Source organism: Berghia stephanieae, chromosome 1 (assembly GCF_034508935.2).
Source record: "Berghia stephanieae isolate SIO BIC M18660-M18661 chromosome 1, UCSD_Bste_1.3, whole genome shotgun sequence".
NCBI classification, from domain to species: domain Eukaryota; kingdom Metazoa; phylum Mollusca; class Gastropoda; order Nudibranchia; family Aeolidiidae; genus Berghia; species Berghia stephanieae.
Window position 1 is genome coordinate 691361 of NC_088360.1, and position 22115 is coordinate 713475.

At 33.4% G+C, this 22115-nt stretch overlaps 1 protein-coding gene across 4 annotated transcripts in view; it reads left to right on the top strand.

The window, feature by feature from the left end:
• The first annotated feature begins 706 nt into the window (after nucleotides 1-706).
• LOC144965906 (SWI/SNF-related matrix-associated actin-dependent regulator of chromatin subfamily A member 4-like) overlaps nucleotides 707-22115 on the top strand; it is a 40415-nt gene continuing 19006 nt past the window's right edge. Inside the window, exons 1-18 of one of the 4 annotated variants that reach the window (XM_078901741.1) lie at nucleotides 707-772; nucleotides 1748-2356; nucleotides 5531-5713; nucleotides 6781-7156; nucleotides 7851-7977; nucleotides 8687-8860; nucleotides 9978-10151; nucleotides 11128-11292; nucleotides 12174-12206; nucleotides 16106-16230; nucleotides 16688-16751; nucleotides 17113-17150; nucleotides 18529-18655; nucleotides 19129-19292; nucleotides 20339-20516; nucleotides 20745-20873; nucleotides 21328-21441; nucleotides 21827-21940. In XM_078901741.1, coding sequence (XP_078757867.1) covers nucleotides 1762-2356; nucleotides 5531-5713; nucleotides 6781-7156; nucleotides 7851-7977; nucleotides 8687-8860; nucleotides 9978-10151; nucleotides 11128-11292; nucleotides 12174-12206; nucleotides 16106-16230; nucleotides 16688-16751; nucleotides 17113-17150; nucleotides 18529-18655; nucleotides 19129-19292; nucleotides 20339-20516; nucleotides 20745-20873; nucleotides 21328-21441; nucleotides 21827-21940 — 2880 coding nt within the window. In that variant the 5' untranslated portion in view covers nucleotides 707-772; nucleotides 1748-1761. Of the gene's footprint in view, nucleotides 1199-1747; nucleotides 2357-5530; nucleotides 5714-6780; nucleotides 7157-7850; nucleotides 7978-8686; nucleotides 8861-9977; nucleotides 10152-11127; nucleotides 11293-12173; nucleotides 12207-16105; nucleotides 16231-16687; nucleotides 16752-17112; nucleotides 17151-18528; nucleotides 18656-19128; nucleotides 19293-20338; nucleotides 20517-20744; nucleotides 20874-21327; nucleotides 21442-21826; nucleotides 21941-22115 lie in introns of all 4 variants that reach the window. The other 3 variants (XM_078901752.1, XM_078901760.1, XM_078901767.1) reach the window with 3 other exon arrangements.

Here is a 22115-nt window from a genome sequence, read left to right on the forward strand (position 1 = left end):
CGTGACTCTACCGTATGAGCTATCCACGAATCCAAAAAAAAAAATTCGTATCAAACTCAGGTCATTCATTATTAGTGCCTTCTCTCACCGACTACTGGAGGTAACGGGTAGACACACACACACACACACACACACACACACACACACACAATAGTAGTAGTAGTAGTAGTAGTAGTAGTAGTAGTAGTAGTAGTAGTAGTAGTAATAGCAGTAGTAAAAGTAGTAGTAGTAGTATGTAGTAAGTAGTAGTAGTAGTAGTAGTAGTAGTAGTAGTAGTAGTAGTAGTAGTAGTAGTGTAGTAGTAGTAGTAGTAGTAGTAGTAGTAGTATAGTAGTAGTAGTAGTAGTAGTTGTTGTGTGTTGTTGTAGTAATTGTAGTAGTAGTAGTATTTAGTAGTAGTAGTAGTAGTAGTAGTAGTAGTAGTAGTAGTAGTAGTAGTAGTAGTAGTAGTAGTAGTAGTAGTAGTAGTAGTAGTAGTAGTAGTAGTAGTAGTGGTGGTGGTGGTGGTGGTGATGGTAGTGGTGGTGTTACGATATGTATATGCACGCATATATGGAGTGTGTATGTGTAAATTGCTTTATATTTTTCTGATGTGGGTTACAACCGTCTTATAGGATGATTATTTTTGGGAGAATAGTCTGAACATCCGCTAGGAATAAATTATCTCTAGTCATAAATCAACTGTAACACCGAAATTTTAGATCGATTGTTGTTCAATCTAAATATAGTAACATTGCCGACGGAGGCCTCGAGTAGGCAACCTCACACAAAGGTAATCCTCAATGTTTTTGCATTGTATTGTCTCTTACCGGTGTGTTAATCTCTTGCTGTTTGTCAGAGTCCTAAATAAATGTGCAGTATACTTAGAACGATTTTATATTGGTGACTTGAAGCAGCAACTCGTAGTTCTCTTTGTATCAGCTGCCGGCTTACCATGGCCTTCACACATAAAAAGGGACGCCATTATTTTAGAGTTTGGCTTTGACTTGACTGACATTGACTGTTGATTATTGACTTAAATCGAGCCATTACACTACACTCAAGGAGTTTTGTCATTTATTAGAAGAACCATACGTTTATAACTGTTCTTTTTTATAACTTTATAAATTTCAATGAGATATAATTAACTAGATATCTATACAGCTAAGTCGAAGTCTAAATAGAAATAATAGGGACTTCAACAGAACACGGTGAACAGGTCAGTTCTAGACTAGAGATAGGCTCTAGTGATAGACTTTCCTCAATTTCAGAGAGAGAGAGAGAGAGGGGGGGGGGATATATATATATATATATTGTGTGTGTGTGTATGTGTGAGTGTGAGAGAGATAGAGATTAGATATCTAGATAAAGAGGAGTGAGAGTCAGAGAAAGAGTGAGAGTATTGGATTCTGTGAGAGGGGTTTTTAACCACTTTTGTTGTCTGCATTGTCAACATTTTAATAATTTATTATATCAGTAATTCTAAGTTTTTACCCCTTTTTTGTCCACAATATAAATAGTGAAATATGCCTTATTGATACCAGTTCCAGTTCCAGTGCTGCTAATACTAATATATGAATTTGTTTGTAAATATATTCATTATTATTGTGTCACAAGACTTATCAAATGACTGAATTAGTGAAGATTATTTACAGTAATTTACAGAAGCATTCACTTTCACTCCATATATATTTATTATTATGTTTATTATTATTTATTATTTTTTTTGGTTTATTTTAACTCAGCGTTATTTTTAATTTGTCATCAGGAGGTTCCATTACAATGCCGACAATGAGCAACAGAAATAAAGGGGCCCAGAATCAGGGCCCACAATCCAACATGGTATCACCTGGTATGCCAATGCAGTCACAAGGTCAGGGTATGCCTGCTATGATACCTGGAAACCCCAACCCAGCCTTGTCTAACCCAGCTATAAGTGGAAGTCCAGCCATGCCCCCTATGCCTATTCCAGGTACCAATACCCAGATGGGTGGACATCCACAACAACAACCAGGCATGTCAATGGGAATGAATACAACACCTTCCTCAATGCCACCCTCTTCCATGGGTGGAATGCCAGGAGGTCCAATGCAGGGCCCGATGTCTGATGGAAGTGGCATGCCAAATTCAGCACCGATGCCTCAGTCTGGTGGTCCAATGGCCATGCACAACCCGAATCAGCAACAACAGCAACAGCAGCAATTAATGGGATCCACAAATATGGGCCAGATGCCTGGTGGAATGGGTGGTCCACCCGCACAGAGCGGAATGCCTCCAATGCCAGGATCCAGTGCCAGCCCTAATCTCACAGGATCTCAAATGGCTGGAGGTGCAATGGGACCCCCCAATCAAAGTGTTGACCCTAACACCAGTCAGAGTGAGTACTTAACTCTTTAAGATTCAACCCGACAAAAACCGACACTGGCATAATATTCATGGGCGGGGTAGTCAAGATTGGCCTCAGTAAGTAAAATCCAATCGTTGTGAAGGAAATGACAGGCCCTGTCACTGCCGCAGGGTGTTTTCAGCTTTGATTTTTATAAATTTGCCGACAGAAAAGAAAATACGTTTCAGAAATTGCGATTTAAATCCTATTTTATTTGCGGGTGAAAATCATTGACATTGCACTTTGTTTGGTAAAAATCGGTAAAAAATTACGACTTTGGTGATGAAAAGTGACTTTGAAGACAATTATTGTAAACTTTTAAAAATAGTATGAATAATTTATAACTCCCTTATTTGTGGGTCGATTTTGTCATTCGAGGTATCAATTTTATTGTAATAAAGAGATAGGAACTTCAGAGTTATTTTTTCTGATGCGAAATTATTACTTTGTAATTTTAGCACCAAGAAAAATAGTCGGTAAATAAATTTGTTACACCTCTTTGATAGACCGCCGGGGTCCGTTCGTGTAGAATTGTGAATCAAGCGTCTCAAAGTCTTCGACCAATCACATGCTATCTATCCAGCTGGCCGAAACAAAGACGCTTCTCCCGTCGATGTATTACGCTATTGTTATGCAAGGAATATAACACCTTATTGAGTAGGCCTAAAAGCTAAAATCTAAAAGTAAAAAATATAATTCTGAGGAATTTGAAAGTCACATTGCTGAAATCAGCTTGAAAAAAGAAGAACATTGGTCTTTGTTTCATAAAAATCGGTTGAAAACCGTTTTACGAATAAATTTGATTTTAAAAATTGCTTTTGTTTATTTTAGCTTTTTTTAGCAACTTTTTTATTTATCGGCCGATTTTCTTGATTTTTATATCATTCTTTATATCTCAAAGAGACGAGATCAGTGGTATACTTTGTTTGTTTCAAATGTAACTAGAACATAATTTGGCTTTTTTACCTATCGACCATGCCTGGATAATTTATTCAACAATGTGGCGATGTGACGCAACTATTCCATGGCCGTCTTCCACTGCATTGACGATGATTCAATTCATTGTTGACGGCTGTTGACAGCTGCCAGAACGACCAATCGTTGAAGGGTCAAGATGCTCAGTAGCCAATCGTTCTTCGGTCAAAAAACTTAAGAACTCACGAGAACAAAAGTTTGAAATTTGGTGATGGACGGACCTATGAAATCGTTTCTGGGCGGAGTTTAGCCATGAGTGACCGTAGAAAACGAAAAGGCGACTACAGATATCAAAGAGTAGGCTTATATCATCAAAGGATGTCTACATGATTGACATGGCCATATAGGGAACTCATTATCTACTCCCCCAAAATAATCTGAACACGAGAGGGTTAAATGGTTTTATGTGGCTTTTTTTGTGTGAAAAAGACTTCAATATTTCCATTGACAAAATCTGTTTTACCGATGTGATAAAAATATAAGCGGGAAATGTCCTTTTAAAAAAAAAATTAATTAATTATGGAGTAAGTTTTTCTTTTGTGATAAAAAAAATAAATATGATCCATGTAAGAAATGAGTTCCGGCACCATGGAGGAGTTAACTATTAGCCTGTACAGTATGCAGACCTGTTACCTATTTAATTTTTGATATACTTTTTGGTGGCCAAATTCATCCAAACCTGCATGCCAAACATACAAAACATTTCCTCCAACAAACGAAAACTATCACTATCACAGCCAGCTCAGTCCAATGACAACCTAGAGAAAAAATGCAGCTGCAGGACCTGGGCAACATGTCCACTAAACGGCAATTGTCTGTCTCAAAACGTTATTTATCAAGCCATAGTTACACGCCCAAAACAAGAAACATATATTGGTCTCACAGAGTGTTCATTCAAAACCAGATACGATCTGCATAAATCTTTCTTCAAAAACATCCACAAACGACATTCTAGCACACTAAGCGAACACATTTGGAACCTCAAAGAAAAAAACATACAACACAGCATTACATGGAAAATCATCTCCAGAACCCAGTCTTACTCCCTCTGTTCTAAGATTTGCAACCTCTGCTTTGAAGAAAAATTCTACATCATCACAAAACCAAACATGTCAACACTCAATAGAAGAAACGAACTACAATCTTCATGCAGACATAGAAACAAACACCTTTTATGTAATTACAAACCACCATAACAACGAATCCCAAAAAGTATGATAACACAATCTACTTTCACTTTCACTTCCTGATGAGAGTGAATGCTCGAAACAATATTGTAGAAGTTGATCATAATTATACTTGAACTATTTTTATATATACAGTAAAATTACTTTAAACCGCAAAGAATTTAATAGATTGTACTAGTTTCTTCATTATCTTTGTACTAATTCTTACGATGAACCAAAATACTTCTAAGTAGGACTTTCTTTAAACCGAATCAACTTGAGAGCACCTTCCCTTTTTCTCTCTCTATTTTCCTTTAAAAATTGGCGAAAGTGGCCACACATAGTAATGCCCAGCGATATTAAACAAAGAGCGTAAGTATAAGATGAGGGCGAAGGGTGGGATGAGGGTGGGGGGTAGGCAAACACTTCAATCACTGCACTTGGGCTTGGCCAACACCACAATCGCACAGACTGGAAAAGGAAGACAACAGGTGACTGGCAATTTTTTTAATGGTTACGAAGACTGCATTTATTGTTGACTGTTCAACAACAGTACAATAAACAAACCTCAGTCCTGAAGATGCAAAGTAACCTTTTAAACAATGGTGTAGAGGTCCCCAAACATTGTGGTATATTTAAATAATATTTATATATATATATATATATATATATATATATATATATATATATATATATTTATATATATATATATATATATATATATATATATATATATATATATATAAATAACCAAAATGAACTACACTACATCAATTTTGAAGAAGACCAGAAATCATCTAGATAATAATTAAACCATGCTTTTAGTTTTATTTTATTTATTTTTTAGATACAGAATTTTAAATAAAAATATACAAGATTTTTTGTCTGCTGTCTGTGGCATGACATGAGTTGATTCAAATTGTGCCATAATCCCATTTTGTAAGCCAATTTGTTCTAGTGTATTTATTGATTGTCAGTTGTATTCGCTAAATGGTGCTTTTCATTAACAATGTCATCCCAACAGATCCCCAGTCAGTTATGCCAGGAGGAGGACCAGGTCAACAGAGGCAAACTTTTAATCAAGCCCAACTCCATCAGTTACGTGCCCAGATCAAAGCTTACAAATGTTTGTCCTACAATGCTCCCATACCAGAAAGTCTGCGCATGGCCTTGGAGGGAAAGAGACCTGGAGCTTACCCCAGACCTGGTAACATTCATCACTTTTGGTCACAAAGATTATTTTAAAATACTGTGCAACCCCTCTTATTGGATCAGATCAGATAATCATTTCATTATTATGGAGTTATTGAAAAATGGGGGAAGGGGGTGGTACAAAGAATGCCAAAGGCACAAATTGTTAACCAGTGGAATCATCAATCTTAATTTTTATTTTAGTTCGAGACAAGACACAATGTGCTTGAACCACGTCAGCACGTCATCAATGTTAGCATTTGTAGGTAGTTGCTGCTTTTTTTCCTTTGTGGTTCAAACCCATGCTGATTTGATTTTTTACCTATCCAATATTTTCGAAATTGTTATCATATGAACAGAGGCTCCTACCCTTCCTCTTTTCACGGAATCATTCCGCTAAATTGGTCTATATTCCGCATTCAAAGCAAAAATTTTGCGTTTTAATAGAGGGAATTTTTAAAAGATGATATCTTGTTTTTTTTTTAAATATTTTTAAAATGTGAGTTATGGTCTGCTTTGTCATCATTCTCTATAGTCAATCAATACACATTTTATAGTCTGTGCAGTTAAGGTCATAATATTAAAGTCTAAGGGGTCAATGACCCCGAAGTGTTATTGTTTTGTTGGCTCCAATATTTGAGGTCAATTACTGGGAGTATTATTGTGTTGGCTTCAATATGTGAGGTGGGTGACTGAAATATTATTATAAGTTTGCTCCACGTGTGAATGGGTCTGTGTTGTTTGGGGGGGGGGGGGGCGGCGGAGGAGGTCCTATCAAGGTTAAATCCATCCATTCAATGCTTTGCTCTGAAACTGCCAGGGCCTGTATCCTCTATTATTATTTGATCCCCTTTTTAATCTCTAACCAACCTGCAAATGTTTACACGTTTAATATTGTTTTAGCTGAGTATTTCTGGATTGTCTATTACATTATATAGAGCAAAACATGTCATAGTCTATTATGGAAAGTTGATTCCGCTTTTTGGTCTCAAATTCCACTTCTTTTGTATTCCGATTCTTCTTTGGGGCTATTGGGGGGTAGGCACACCTCTGTATGAACGATTTTTCTTTTACTATGATCAGGGGATCCACAACAGATGCAGAAAATGCGCATGATGCAGCAGCAAGGAGGTCATGTACAAACTCCAGCCCAGCAACACCTTCAGGGTGGCATGCGGCCACACCCTGGTCCAATGGGACCTCATGACTCGTCTCAACCCAGAATGCCTGGTCCACAGCAGACGTCAATGATGCCCCATCCAGGCTCCAACATGCCTGGTGGACAGCCGCAACAGCAAACACAACCCCCTCAACAACAGCAACAACAGCAGCAGCAAAATCAACAGCAACAGCCACCCCAGGCTCTCACCTCAATGCAGAACAAGCAAAATAGGATTGCTCCTGTGGCCAAGCCAACTGGTCTCGATCCCATTGAAATGTTGAAGGAAAGAGAAAATAGGTATGATTGTTCACATATCATACGCAAGCTCCTAAGAACAAATGAATGAATAAATATACATATTTATAGTCCATTTTGAAGTTTCACCACAGTTAATGCGCTCTTGTTATAATTTCCCCAAAAGGTCATGTGTAAACACATTTCCATTTCACTAATTACAGATTACCTTTACAAATAATTGTTATAGGAATCTTAGTGTCCTTTACCCAGGTGCTCATTAACACATCAGTTGGAAGTGGTATTGTGTACAGTTTCCTATATAAAGACATAATTCTTGGATGGAGCTAATAATCATATGCTCAACAGCAATCGGCATTGTTAGAAGACATTACACTACACTTCTTGGCCTCTGTCATAACAATGTGTAAATTTCTTAATATGATTTTGTTTATTATATTCTACATAAGAGCCATGGGTGAAAGTTCGCCGGAAAAATCCGGCATGGCCGGATTTTTATTTTTGAAAAAGAGGTCTCGCCATATTTTTTTTTGTCTGGCCGGAATTCGAAAATGAAAAAAACCGGCATTTATATAATTAACCGCACTTCTGTTTTTTCGTCTTATTGGTAGTTGCAGGATTTTTTTTTCTGAGCACCTGCCTTTGCAGGATTAATATCATTGAGTAACTTTCACCCATGATAAGAGCATTAATAATCTTGGTCTTTTATTGATTTTTGTGTTTGTTTCCTCCTCAGAGTGTCAGCCCGTATTGCCCACCGTATTCAAGAACTGACAAAAATGCCAACTACAATGCCTGAGGACATGAAAGTTAAGGGAATGATTGAGTTGAGAGCTCTTCGACTTCTTAATTTTCAGAGATCTGTAAGTTTGTTGTTCTCATTGCAAGATTTAATGTACTTGGTATGTTCTAAATAAAGAATTACTATTTTTTTTGGTATGTTTTGTTTTATGTTATTTTTATCACCTTAATCTGTCATTGTTGATGATAAAATTAAGATACATATATACACTTTCAAGATGGTTATAAGATCTAGGTTTCAAACAGAATTTATAGAAAATGGGTGAAAGTAGTGTTTTGAAAGACTTTGCAGTGGAGTTGGTTCCAGATTGATGTATGCTATAGCCATTCTTAAACATTTGTAAATCATCCAATTAAATTGATGTATAATGTTAAAAATGTTATTACACAGGATTCTACTCTTGAATTTTATTTTTTTTGGGTGACCATGCAGATTTTATATTTGTTACCTAAGGCAATCGTTATTTTTTGTAATTTTTTGAATTCCCACTGCTAATTTGCCAATTAGATTCTTATGGAGAAAGAAAAACTTTAATGTTGGTATCATAAAAAAAAAAAAAATTTTTAAAGAGCAGTCAAGTAAAATGAAGTCATCTTGAAAACAAATCTGCTGAAAAAAAATTTTTATTACTGACAGACTGAGAAGATAAACATTTTAATTTGTGACAATTGCTTTCTTTCGAAGTCTGACTCAATTTTTGCACTGCCAAATATATTTTTAGCAGTAATTTCAAATTGTGAATTCACAATTTCATCCTTTTCTTTTTTAAGTTGAGGAAAGACGTGATTGCTTGTATGAGAAAAGACACTACCCTTGAAACAGCACTGAATCCAAAGGCTTACAAACGCAGTAAGCGGCAATCTCTTAGGGAGGCTCGTGTCACAGAAAAATTGGAGAAGCAGCAAAAGATGGAGCAAGACAGGAAGAAGAGACAAAAGCACCAGGTGAATGTGTTAGATGTTTCTAATGTTGAGGTGCAGAAATATAGATTTTCTTATCTCGTTTATTCTGTAATTTAATGAGATCTTCTCATGAATATCACTAGTAAAAGAAAAAGAACCTCATTCTGATATATGTATTCTACACTAATCTCTTTGAACAAAAGTGAGGAATGTTTCCAGATCTGGGGTAAGCTCCATGCTTAGACTTTCTGGTATGGGAGCGTTGTTTGACACATTATTAAAGAACAGCATTTGAATTTTTACAATTATGTAACAAAGGGAAACACAGTATAACACTGTTAATCCTACTTTCACTCTTATAATGGTCATTATATTTAATCGTTAGTCTTTGTTTAAATTAATGTAAAATAAATAATATAGTCTAGATATTGTGAAGTGTCATTAATTATTGGCATGATGAATTTTGTGTGGTCTATCTTTCTCATGATTATTAACTTTTTGTATATTGGATCACATAATTTGTAAAGTAATATGTATGTTGAACCTCCCAGTGATGTTTTTACATTTAATTTGATAGTTTGCGGGTTTAACATTTAAAATTGATTTTTTATTATTTTGGTTAAAATGCTAGACATTAAATTTTATTGTATTTAGAGAAATGAAAAATATTCCATTGTGCATTATTTTCCATTCAACTTTCTAGATTCTTCGAGGAGAGAATGTTTCTGATTTCTCTGAGGATGATTTTTCATAATTTCTTGTTGAACATATAATTTATGATTCACTCATACAAATATGTATTTAATTCTTTCATTAATTTATAATTGTTTTTTTTTTTGTATAAACATTTTTTTTTAAAAATGGGACACCCTGATTTCTATCATATTCCAAATGTTATTTCATCCTGTGGCTTGATTGGATAACTTTATTGTTCAGTGATGGTATCACTTTATTTATGTTTGACTAAATAAGACCTCAGGAATATTAATGCGGTGATACACATGCCAAGACTTTAGAGTTCCATCGTAATTAAAATGGGACACCCTGATTTCTATCATATTCCAAATGTTATTTCATCCTGTGGCTTGATTGGATAACTTTATTGTTCAGTGATGGGTATCACTTTATTTATGTTTTGATCTAAATAAATGATCCTCAGGAATATTTGAATGCGGTGATACAACATGCCAAGGACTTTAAGGAGTTCCATCGTAATGTCATGGGCAAGATTGTCAAGTTGAACAAAGCTGTCATTACCTTCCACGCAAACACTGAGAGGGAGCAGAAGAAGGAGCAAGAAAGGATAGAGAAAGAGCGTATGCGTCGTCTTATGGTAAGTGATAAACATCCTGGTGTGTTTAGCTATTGTTTTAAAATTGTTCCTTTTTTTTTTTAATGAAAAGAACAAAATATCTTAAATTCACTTCTCTCATTTGATTATATCTCTCAGCTCATTACCATTAATTTAGAAACAATTTTCTAGCACAGTCCCATCAAAAATGCCCTTGATCTTTTTATCTGGTTGTAGAAACTTAGTTTCCAACAAGTGATACTTTTTTATTTAGGTATATTATTTTTAGATTCAAGAAAGGTTTATCATAAGTTTATGAGTTTGTCGTAGAAGTTTAATTTACTCAAATATTTTTGTGTAATAGGGTTTTGACTTTGTCTTGGAATGGAATTACTTAGTTTTGTCCTTGGCTGGAGTCCTTTACTGGAAGGGAATCAGTCAAATGTATAGTTATAGTTTTGGGAGATATTTTTTCCTTGTAAATCATCTCTCTGTTATGAATTGTTAGTAATGTATTCTGTTTTGGATCTCAAACTAAGTACATTGATGGTATGCTCTTGGTATCTACATCTGCTCCTTATTTGAGCCATGTCTTATTTTTCTTGGGTGCCTTGATTGTGAATCTACATTATTTTGACTATTCTATTTTCTTCTTTTTACGGGTTCTGATATGACCTAAATGTGTCGCAAGCGCCTTAAAACCCTTAAAAACAAACCAAAACATCAGCAGTGCCTTGTCTTGTAATGTAATGAAATCAAGCAATATTGAGCTTAAACAGTGACTGGATAGGTGATGATTATAAGGAAACGCTGCTCCAGCATTGTGTTCTTGGTAAGGCACTTTACATATTATATTATTGGGTGAATAAATGCCTGGCTCTTGGCAGTGACTGATATTGTATTCGCTCTTTTACAAAGAAAGCACACAATGTCTAAAATATAAATTTGGTCTCATATGACCTGCTGAGAAATGTATAAATCAAAATCAAATGATCATATTTATTTATTTACATTCCAGGCAGAAGATGAAGAAGGTTACAGGAAGCTGATTGATCAGAAAAAAGACATTCGTCTGGCTTATCTGCTGTCCCAGACAGACGAATATGTCAACAGTCTTGCCACACTTGTCAAGGAGCATAAGGAAGAACAGAGGAAAAAGAGACAGAAGAAGAAGAAAAAGAAGGTGATTATTTTATATTCCATTTTTAAATTTAATTTCTTTTCACCCGGCCACTCCATTCTTAGTTTTAATCAAATAAATTGAACTTGATCACTTTGATTGATTTTTATACTCAATATATTTTAGTTAGACCTTGATTCTTCTATCTGTTTGTATGCAGAAGTTTCTTCAATCCAATTGGTATGCAGACTTTTATTTGATATCTATAAATTTTCAATTGAAATGATGCTGAAGAAAATATGTTGCAGTATTTGAAGTCCTGTAACTTATAATTTGAGTATAGATTTTGTTGGAGGCTCGTATTGGATCAAATACCTTTTTTTTTTTCCCTCTCGATTCTGATTTTTTAACCAAACCTTTTTGTTTTTAAACTATTGATATTTTACTTAAAGATAGACATGGAGGGGCGCCATATTAATCAAACCTAGATCAATTCCAAAGCATTTTGAAATGGATATGAATAGAAATAAGGATGGAGAATATTTATTTTTGGCTATATCGCTTGAAATTAGGGGGCTTCCTCCCCCCCCCCTGAAAAAAACACACTGAATTTTTTGTTTGTTCTTTTATTAGGTCTTTATAATACGCAGGACAATCCAAATCACTGTTAAATCTCAATTTTCACAAAAACCCTGTTTATCACTTCACCTCAATCAATTTTCTAAATTACTAATCTCTTGCTATTATGCTAAAAATGAAAAATAGACTTCGAGAAGAAAAAAAAAGTAACTTTTTAAAACCGGTGTCTGAACAATGGACACTAGTAATTTTTGTTCTGGTCATTCGCTCAATGAACACGGAACTGTAACAACAACAACCCCCTTAATGCTGTGTCATTTTGAGGCAGTCTCAATTATATTCCCTCCAATACTTTTTGCCTTCAGAACATTGTTGTGAAAGAGGAAGGAGGAGAGGATGTAAGTTTTTATTGTGTCTTCCTCCCACAATTTTGGCTTCGTATTCAACATTTTCTTTACTGGCTCCTTTATTAAACCTAGAACTTAATCCCTTTTTTCTGGGTTATGATTTTTTATAACTGCTATTTAACCCTCTTACGGCGAGACTGAAATTATTCCAAGGGGGTAATTGCTCATTCACACTAAATATTCCCATCTACTGGCAAATCCAGTAGTTTTCACAGAGAGGGCAGTTACATCAGTGTGAACTGGGCTCCAGTGTCGCATGGCTTTTGCTGCTGTCTGGATAAAAACAAAAGTCAAATAAAGCAAATTCAAAACCTGTCTGTCAAGCGTTGATATATTATATTGTTCATTTTAAAATGCGTTTGGGTTTATTTGATTATTTTCTGCTTTTTTTGTTTGACATTTCATCCACATTTACGTTGAAAAAAAAAAAATTTGGAATAGACCCATTTGACATATTGGCATATTGGACATTAATATTTTCTTAAACAAACTAATCATCTCAGTGACTACTCTATTATTTGAAGTGGTCTAGAAATATTACATGATGAAGATTCAAGTGGTTGGTCATTTGATAGAAAATTTTCATGTTCATTTTCATTGTTGTAAATAATAATAAAAATAATTATAATAATAGTTTTAAAAAATCACTAATAGAAATAAATTCGTTCTAAATAAAATTATACTATAATTTTATTTAGAAAGAATTCATTCCTATTAGTGATTTTTTAAAACTATTATTATTATTATTATTATTATTATTATTTATTATTATTATTATTATTATTATATTATTATTATTATTATTATTATTATTATTATTATTATTATTGTTGTTGTTGTTTTCATTAAAAAAAAAAAATTAGCATTATTTTTTTTTTTTTGTGGAAGGATTAGAAGTGAGGAAAATTATTTAAAATTCTTCCTTATTTGGATGACAGAAAAGTGATTTAATTCAAGCGTTCCAATATGAAACCAAAAGGAAAAAAATCATTGGGGAAATAATAAAATTTATGTTCAATGCCAGAGCTTGCAATTTTCCACTTCATGAGCATATATTAATGAGATATATTTTCCCTCATTGGTCACTGCATACAAATTTTTGTCTTGTGTGTTTAATATCTGGTGTCTAAGTGTCCTCATTCATACACAGCAATAGCACTTGAAATGAGCAAGTTAGTTATTGGTAAAAGTAAAATCAATTCACAATAAGGACTGTTGAAAAAGAAAAATATTGAATCAATAAAATTTTATATTATTCGCAAGAACATTTTACAAATGTCATTAAAACAACCAAATATTATAAATATTATGTAGTCTGAGATATGTCTTCAAGTTTATTTTAAAATAGAACCCTGAACGTTGAAAATGATGCTGTTTTATTTATTTCTTCTTTGGGTTATTAAATTATTATTTTTTCTTGAAATAGTTTGGTCATGTGTGATTTCTATGTGGATATTTATGATGGTGATAGAACTGCCTATTTAATATTATAAGACATTATACCTGAAATTTGCTAACATTGCTAATTATGTTTTGCTGGTGGCTCACCAGATATCTCTGAATACAGTCTTTGGGAGAACATACACTTTTACAGTAATATCGTTTTACATATCATTTTAAAGCATAGGGATCCAGACTTCAATGTCAGTAGTTATTTTTTTTCGAGACAGGATTTTAAGATATTCATTTTAAATACCAATGTAAGATAGATCTAAGGACTATGTTTATTCAATTTAAATAAAGTGAGATCTTGGGTATTTCTTTCCTGAAGTGCTGTATTCTCTCAATGGAATGACAGTCATTAGTCTCTGTTATTTATATGCAGAGATGCCTTGTTGAAATGGTGATGTAGTTGTAGACGGACTCCAGTTTTGTTTTTTTTTCATTTTGTTTTGTCGGGATTGTCAGTTCTATCATGGGTAGGATTGCCTTTTGTATATCAATGATCCAGGTCCAAAAAAAAAAAGTGCAACAAAACATGAATTTAGAGCAATGGACAATACTCGTCAGAAGCTATGTTATGTATTTAGCAAGCTTGCCATAGGGTCTGATTTAATACGCTTCAACAGTCGTAACGTCACTTCCTTCCTAATGACGCATGGTAACTTAGCAACACTGGCTCTAAACTATCGGAACAATGGCGGACACCCGTATGAAATAGTTCTCCGGCGAGCATAAAAGCGTATCCAAAGGGAAAAAACCCACAAATTTGATCATGTTTTGACTTTTACACATTCTGGTCACAAGGCAAACGAAAAGTTCTAGCCAGCTTCAAGAATAAAACGTAATGATTTTCTTTGTTTAGAACCAAGATGGCCGCCGTTGCCATGCGGCGTGACATCAGACTACGGAATCCAATTGGTGGGAGCCAAATTTGGCCAAAGTCACTGTGAGTAAAGAGCTTGTCCATAGTGAGATTCCAACCTGGGATCTACATGTCAGATGCCAAGTTGTCATACAACACATTTGATAGGAAAATATTCTATGCTTTCCATTAATTTCTACATCAAACTTTTGAACAGCAATGGGAATGATAGTCTGAATGAAAGCATTGTGCAGAATGTGAATTCATAGACGAATCAGAGAATTGGCAATGGAAAATATCCAAGCAAAATTTCGATTTTAATATGTTTTTTTTTTTTTTTTTTTTTTTTTCTTCTTTTATTTCTGTTTGATATTTTTTGTTCAGTTTTTTCTATCTGTTTTTTTTTTTTCTCCAATAAGTCATACAAGTATTTATGTACCAACACATAATATTAATCAATAACTGATCTTTGCAATTATCCACCCACATAATCGCTTTAACTGTCCTTTTTGGAATTCTTGCATTTAAAAAAATTTTTTTTTGTCTGTTTGATGTGAGTATGAATTTAGCAAATACTACACTGTTATTTGCTTTTTGTTTTAAAGTAACAAGTTATAGAATTCATATATTTTCATTTTTCTGTGGCTGTGGCATTTGCCTCTATGTTTAATTTGAGACCATAAAAAGATCAATTTAATGGAAAATATGAAATTTGTACTATAATTCTCAATTTCGTTTTTTTTATGCGGCTATGTTGTCTTGTGGTATGACACTCGCTTTCGGATCGGAAGGTCCTGGGTTCGAGCCTCGCTCTGCACATAGTTGAGTCCTTGGAAAAGGCTCTTTACTCACATTCTCGCACCGTACTCAGGTGTAAAATGAGTACCTGGTCATTAACAGCGTTGTCTCTGTCCGAAAAAAATTATAATATCGCCTAACAGGCGTCATGTCCCGTCATACATGTTAAGTGTTGCTGTTGGCCAGGGACCCCTTGTAAAGCGCTTTGAGCACTTTTAGTGGATATTGCGCTATATAAAAGCTCAATTATTTATTTTCCAATGGGTATGCTTTATGAAATTTCATCATTGGTCATAAAGTTTTATTTAGCCTGCTATGACTACATTAAAACAAAAAAATTCACTCTCTATGGAAATGCATTTTCCCCCATAAGAGGTAAATAATAGATTTGTTTCAGAATTTTATCACAATTACGATATAATATCGTGACAGTTTTCAAATGAAACAGTATTTTATCTTCTTGAAAGTAATTTTGAAGTTTCAATTAAGTTTTACTCATTTGTTGTTTTTTTTTTGGTTGCATTTCGTAGTGTTATACAACTAAATTTGCTATGAATACATGCCCCCTTTGATAAAAATTCTAAATGTGTTCTATGCACTGTTTGGTGTCTTCTGTTAGAAGATAAACTATCATATTTTGGATTGATTCATTGTACAGTCTACCTAAGAGGAAATGTTAGTTGGAGGGAAATATTGAGATAAGGAAGATAAAGAATGGTTGGGATTTATAACTATATTAAACTAAAAATTATTTCTTGCTTTCCTTTACCTTTTTGGGGAGACACAGGAGGAGGAGGGTGACAAGTCAGACAAGCGTGTAAAGGTGATTGATCCAGAGACAGGCACCATTCTGTCTGGTGAGCAGGCACCATTGGCAAGTCAGTTGGATTCTTGGCTTGAAATGAACCCCAAGTATGACATTTTTGTACTTTTTAAAAAACCTTTTTGTATAGAATGATATGCAGCCATATTTGAGTATATCTGTTGAAAGTTCATAAAATATTTTTTAAAAGAAATAAAAAAACACATTCTCAATGATTATAAATAATAATGCTTTTTTAAAGCTCATTCTAGCTGTTAATTTATGCCATAATAGAACATGTTTGATAAGTATGAATAGGTCAATCTGAAATGAAGAATAAATTGAATTTGACATCTGGTTTGTTTATATTTCGATGAGTACGGTCAACTCTTTGTACTGGGTACAAGCTCATTATATCAAGATTAGGTAACTCTCTAATCTTTTCTTGTGTGAAAAGTTGAGACAGAAATGTATTGTCCACAAAACGTATCTGAAGTTTTTCATAATTAATTTTTATTTTTGTTTAAAATTATTTTTACCACACGTTTATTGCTGTTTTCTTCCCAGTTACCGCGTCATTACAGCAGAAGAAGATGAAGAAGAAGAGGAAGAGGAGGAAAGCGGAGAGGAGGTATGGCTGAAGCTGATGAAACATTTTGAAATAATAAACATTTAACTTTCCTTTATGTCTATATTTTATTTACCACTTTTCATGGTCAAATTAAAAGGCTGACTTTTACTTTCCAAGGACTGAATATAAATTTCAATTAAAACTTTCCCTCAGTATAATGAACCTCTTTTTAAGAATATCATTATAATAATGTTCATATATATAGACAATTTGTAAAACCCCAATCTCACCAAGGCAACTTGAGTGAACAACAAAAATTATAGACAAAGTATATCGTTTACAAATACAATCACAACAAAAAGTACAATATCATTATAATTGTTATTAATATGACTAATTGTGTTTCACTCCTGTCATTTAGGATGAAGAAGAAGAACCAGAAGCAGAGATTCCTGAAATGTGAGTTAATAAAGTTTTCAGTTTTGTTTACTCTCCACCAATTATGATAAAACTTGTTTGTTAGAACACTTTTGATTTTGGGACTGATAACCAGCTATTAAGATCCGTAATCTTAAATTGGAAATGGGTAGTGGTATTTTACATGCAAGTATTTATTTTGAACGTTGGATTTTGACTCATGACCATTACATTTTTAAAGTAAAGATACAGCATCACTAGTGAAAGCATTAAAATGAATCAATACAGGTGAGTTTAGATAGAGCTGTAGTAAACGCTGGTACAGTTCGATATTAGAGATGTTTAGTTTTGAAACCAATATATTGAAAATTGATTCAAACTGTTCGATTTGAAACTGATCCAATTGTAAAAGTCCATAAACTTGTAAACATTTAAAATGCTTACTTTGCGTAACATTTCAAACCATTAATAGTCAGGCCTCTGAATCTTCCGACATTTGCCGGATTTCCGCCAGTACAGCTTTGCTCGGTAAATTCTGTCAAGTGTCGACGTTAAAAAAAAAAAAAAGAAAGAAAAAAAATCTGTCACGTCTAAAGACAAAACAAAAATGATTTGATTAATCAATTGATGTGTCATATCTGTGTTGTGTTTTTCAATCCATTTTTCTGTCCGGTTGCATCACAAATCTACTTCGCTTATGATCTGATCGATTTAAATGCACTCGTATATTATTTTACATCAAACTCAGACTACCGGATGTTGGGTTTTGATTTGAATGGGGAAACAATTTACAAACCGAGCAGAACATTTTGTCTGCAAACCTAACTTTGCTGTTTCCTTTCTTTTTTTTTTCTTTTTTTTTTCATATTGGCAAGTGGTTTGGGAATGTTTTAATGAACTAATTACATGGACCCACAACTGAATCATGAGACATCGAGGTCTCATTGCTTATTTTTCGTCTTGGCAGCAAACCGATCTAAGCTGCTCATAACTCGAGATACCTTCCCAAAAATGTTCTGGATCTCAAGATACCCTTATAAATCTATTCCTGACACAGCTTTAGTTAAGATGCTAACTAATAAATCTAGGTAATGCTGAAATCTCAAATTCACAGATATCTGAAAGCAATGGCAATTTTTTTACTCTCCCATTTTTTACTGGCACTGAAATAACCAAATGTTGAGCAATCGCCGTAAAACCTTAAAAAACGAACATTCTCTCTCTCCTCTCTCTCTCTCTCTCTCTCTCTCTCTCTCTCTCTCTTTCTTTCTTTCTCTCTTTCTCTCTCTCTCTCTCTCTTTCTTTCTTTCTTTCTTTCTCTCTTTCTCTTTCTCTCTTTCTCTCACACACACGCAAACACAACAGGTTATTTTTTTTGTTTGCTCCATTTCTAATTTTTTAATTAACAATTTTATCATAGTCCAAGCCATGCAGGCCATGCAGATGATGACGGAGAACAAAATTACTACACCTTAGCTCATACAGTGAGAGAGAAGATAGAGAAACAAGCCACCATCATGGTCAATGGAACCCTGAAAGAATATCAGGTTTGTTTCCTCTATGATGTGTGTCAGTGATTTACCATAGAGTTTTTGACAAAAGGCTTCTTGTTTTCTAACATTGAACACAGAAGTTGTGAGAATCTAGTTTCCTTGATTTCTTTTCTTCTTATATGTCCTTATTTAAAAAACACAATTTTGACTCTAATTTCAGAGATTAATGAGCATCTCTAAGTCATTAAAACTTATTAAAAAATGAAAGTTGATGCCAGATAACATAATTTTAAGGGTTGTTAGGTGTTATCTAATCCTTGTGAGGGCTCATTATTAATTTTTAAAGTTAACTATAGGGACTACAATTTTTATTTCTTAAGAATTACGATTTTTATATTTTTCAATTAGGCAGATCTGGATTTGAATATCCACCAAAAGAGTAGTAGTTATATTCATTGTTGTTAATAAGATTTTGGACATCTTCATAGATTTTTATTAACGGTATTTATTTCTCTTCTTGATTCCAGTTGACAGGCCTGGAGTGGTTAGTGTCCTTGTACAATAACAACCTGAATGGTATATTGGCTGATGAGATGGGTTTGGGCAAAACCATTCAGACCATTGGACTCATCACCTACCTGATGGAGATCAAGAAAGTCAATGGACCATTCCTTATTATTGTTCCACTCTCGTAAGTCTTAGTCTACTGCTGACCTAAATAGTGTTGAAAGCGCCGTTAAACACCTAAAAACAAACAAACAAATTAGTCTACTACACATGTCCTCAATGAATATCTCTTATAAGAATGTGTGTGACTCATGTTTGTAAAAGATTGTTGTTTTTCAACACTTGACTTGAAAAGACAATATTAAGTTATTCAAAGAATTATAGACATGATCCAGTTTTCATCAGTTTCTCTTGATTGAACAGTAACTTCATCAATTGTCACCAAAAGAATAACAGGAATAGCTTTTCAAAAGGTTGAAAATGTGTGGCAAGGCTGATACTTATAGTAGAAAGAAAAATTGATTTATTCTCTCCATTTTGTGACCTATTATAGCCTCAGTACAGTATATATGTCAGTGGGAATCAGATGCCAAAAAACTGACTTCGAAAAAAAAAAATGACCAAAAGTGGGAGATTTCAGGTGTGGTTTTTTCTTCTTCTTTTTTTTCCCCTTATTTTTGGGATCATTTTGATAAACTATACGCAGCGCCCTCATGAACCATATATATACATAACTTGACTTGTTTTATATTTTTCATTATAAATTTGATCTTAATCATGTAAGTCATCCCAAAAGTCAAAATTCAACTAGTTTTTACCCAGAAAGAACAACAAAATTTTGGCTCTTTGACGTTAATTTTTCAAGATTTCAAGTGAGTAGTATCTATCAGAACAATTGCTTAGGAACAATATTTCTCTCTATGAAAACTTGTACTATTACATTTAGATTATTATATTGGGGATGTACTGATGCTATGCGTTAATGTAAAATCCTCACAACGTCTGCCAGTAGGATATAACGTACCAAACACAGAAAACTATGTTTAGCCTTGAACGTTTATAGTCTGATTAATATAATTTAGTGAGAACTAATCACTAACAAGCTGCTAACAATAATAGCAAAGAGCTGAGTGACGTCAACTTTGTCCTTCTATTCCAACCAAGTTGTATTGTTCAATCTTTATCCCAGATCCTTATTAATGATCTTTATTTTTATTTTCCCTTCACCAGGGTCATGTCCAACTGGTTGTTGGAGTTTGATAAATGGGCTCCATCTGTCATCAAAATTCCTTACAAGGGAAACCCAAATGTCAGGCGTGTTCTGGCCCCCCAACTCAAGTCCTCAAAGTTCAACGTCCTCCTGACAACTTACGAGTATATCATCAAAGATAAGGCAACTCTCTCCAAGGTAAATTTTTTTTTCAATTATTATTATTATTTATTATTATTATTATTATTATTATATTATTATTATTATATTATTATTATTATTATATTTATTATTATATTATATCATTATTTATTATTATTAGTATTATTATTATTAGTAGTATTATTATTATTGTTGATCTTTGTCAGCTTTAGATATTAAAGTTATAAATTTCATTTTTTTTAAAATTATTTTTTAAAAATATAGATTCGTTGGAAGTACATGATCATTGATGAAGGTCATCGTATGAAGAATCACCACTGTAAACTGACAGTTATTCTCAACTCATATTACACAGCACCCAACAGACTTTTATTAACAGGAACCCCACTACAGGTTAGCTGGCAACTTATGAGTGGTATAAATATGCTATACTTCTATGATTTTTATAATATTGTTAACGTTTTTTGTCTTTGTGTTGAAGATGCTCTGTGTATATCTTTTTTTGTGTGGTTTCGCCTTTCACTTTCATATTTAAGTTTAAAAACAATTTTTTGTTGTGTTTGGTGTTTCAGTTTTTGACATTTTACTCTTATTTCAGTTTCTTTTTAACATTAACATTTGTTTTAATTACCAAGAAGGTTTGGGTTTCTTCCTACTCTTTCATTGACAGAGATTTGATATTTTGATTTGACTATTTTTATGTGGCTTTGTTGCTTCTTGTTTGTCTTAGTAATGAATTGTTAATTTGAAAATTACAACAGAAAATCACGCTAAAACAGAATATAAATGTTATATTTGTTATAAATTTAACTTTCATTGCTTACTCATTATCATTTTTATTTTTCAGAACAAATTACCAGAATTATGGGCACTGCTAAACTTTTTACTGCCGTCCATTTTCAAAGCTTGTGCCACGTTTGAGCAGTGGTTTAATGCTCCATTTGCTATGACAGGAGAAAAGGTAACATTTAACATTTGTAAGGGAAATAGCTTTCTTGCATTAGATATGAATAATAAGGATTATTTTATTAGCAAATCTGTACTGCTATGCTTCTCTGTCTAGATGTGTTTGAATTACATTCTGTGTATATTCTAAATATACAAAGGATAAAGGAATGATAATATATTATTTGCAAATGTCACTGATGCTTACAAAAGAAGATGCATTAAGTTTGAAAATCATCTGTTTAGAAAGTATGGCAACATTTTTTGAATTTTTTTTTTCCATATTTTCCTGGTTCTTTGTTTACTTTCTCAAGTAAACTAATTACTGAGTAAAAATTGATGGTTTTGAATTGTGCATGTGTATTTTTTCTGATGTCATCAGTTATGTATTTTTTTAATAGGTTGAACTGAATCAGGAAGAAACCCTTTTGATTATCCGTCGTCTCCACAAAGTCTTACGACCTTTCCTTCTAAGGCGTTTAAAGAAAGAGGTAGAATCACAACTTCCAGAAAAGGTCAGTGAAATCATGAAAATTTCAGAATCTAGTTACTTTTATTGTTTATTTGGATGTTTCAAGTTGTTATCATATCAGAAATTTAAATGCAAGTTTTTGAGTTATAAGTTGTAATTTAATTTATATGGGAAAATGGTCTCGCACAGTTTACCCTTTCAACAATCTATCGCATCAC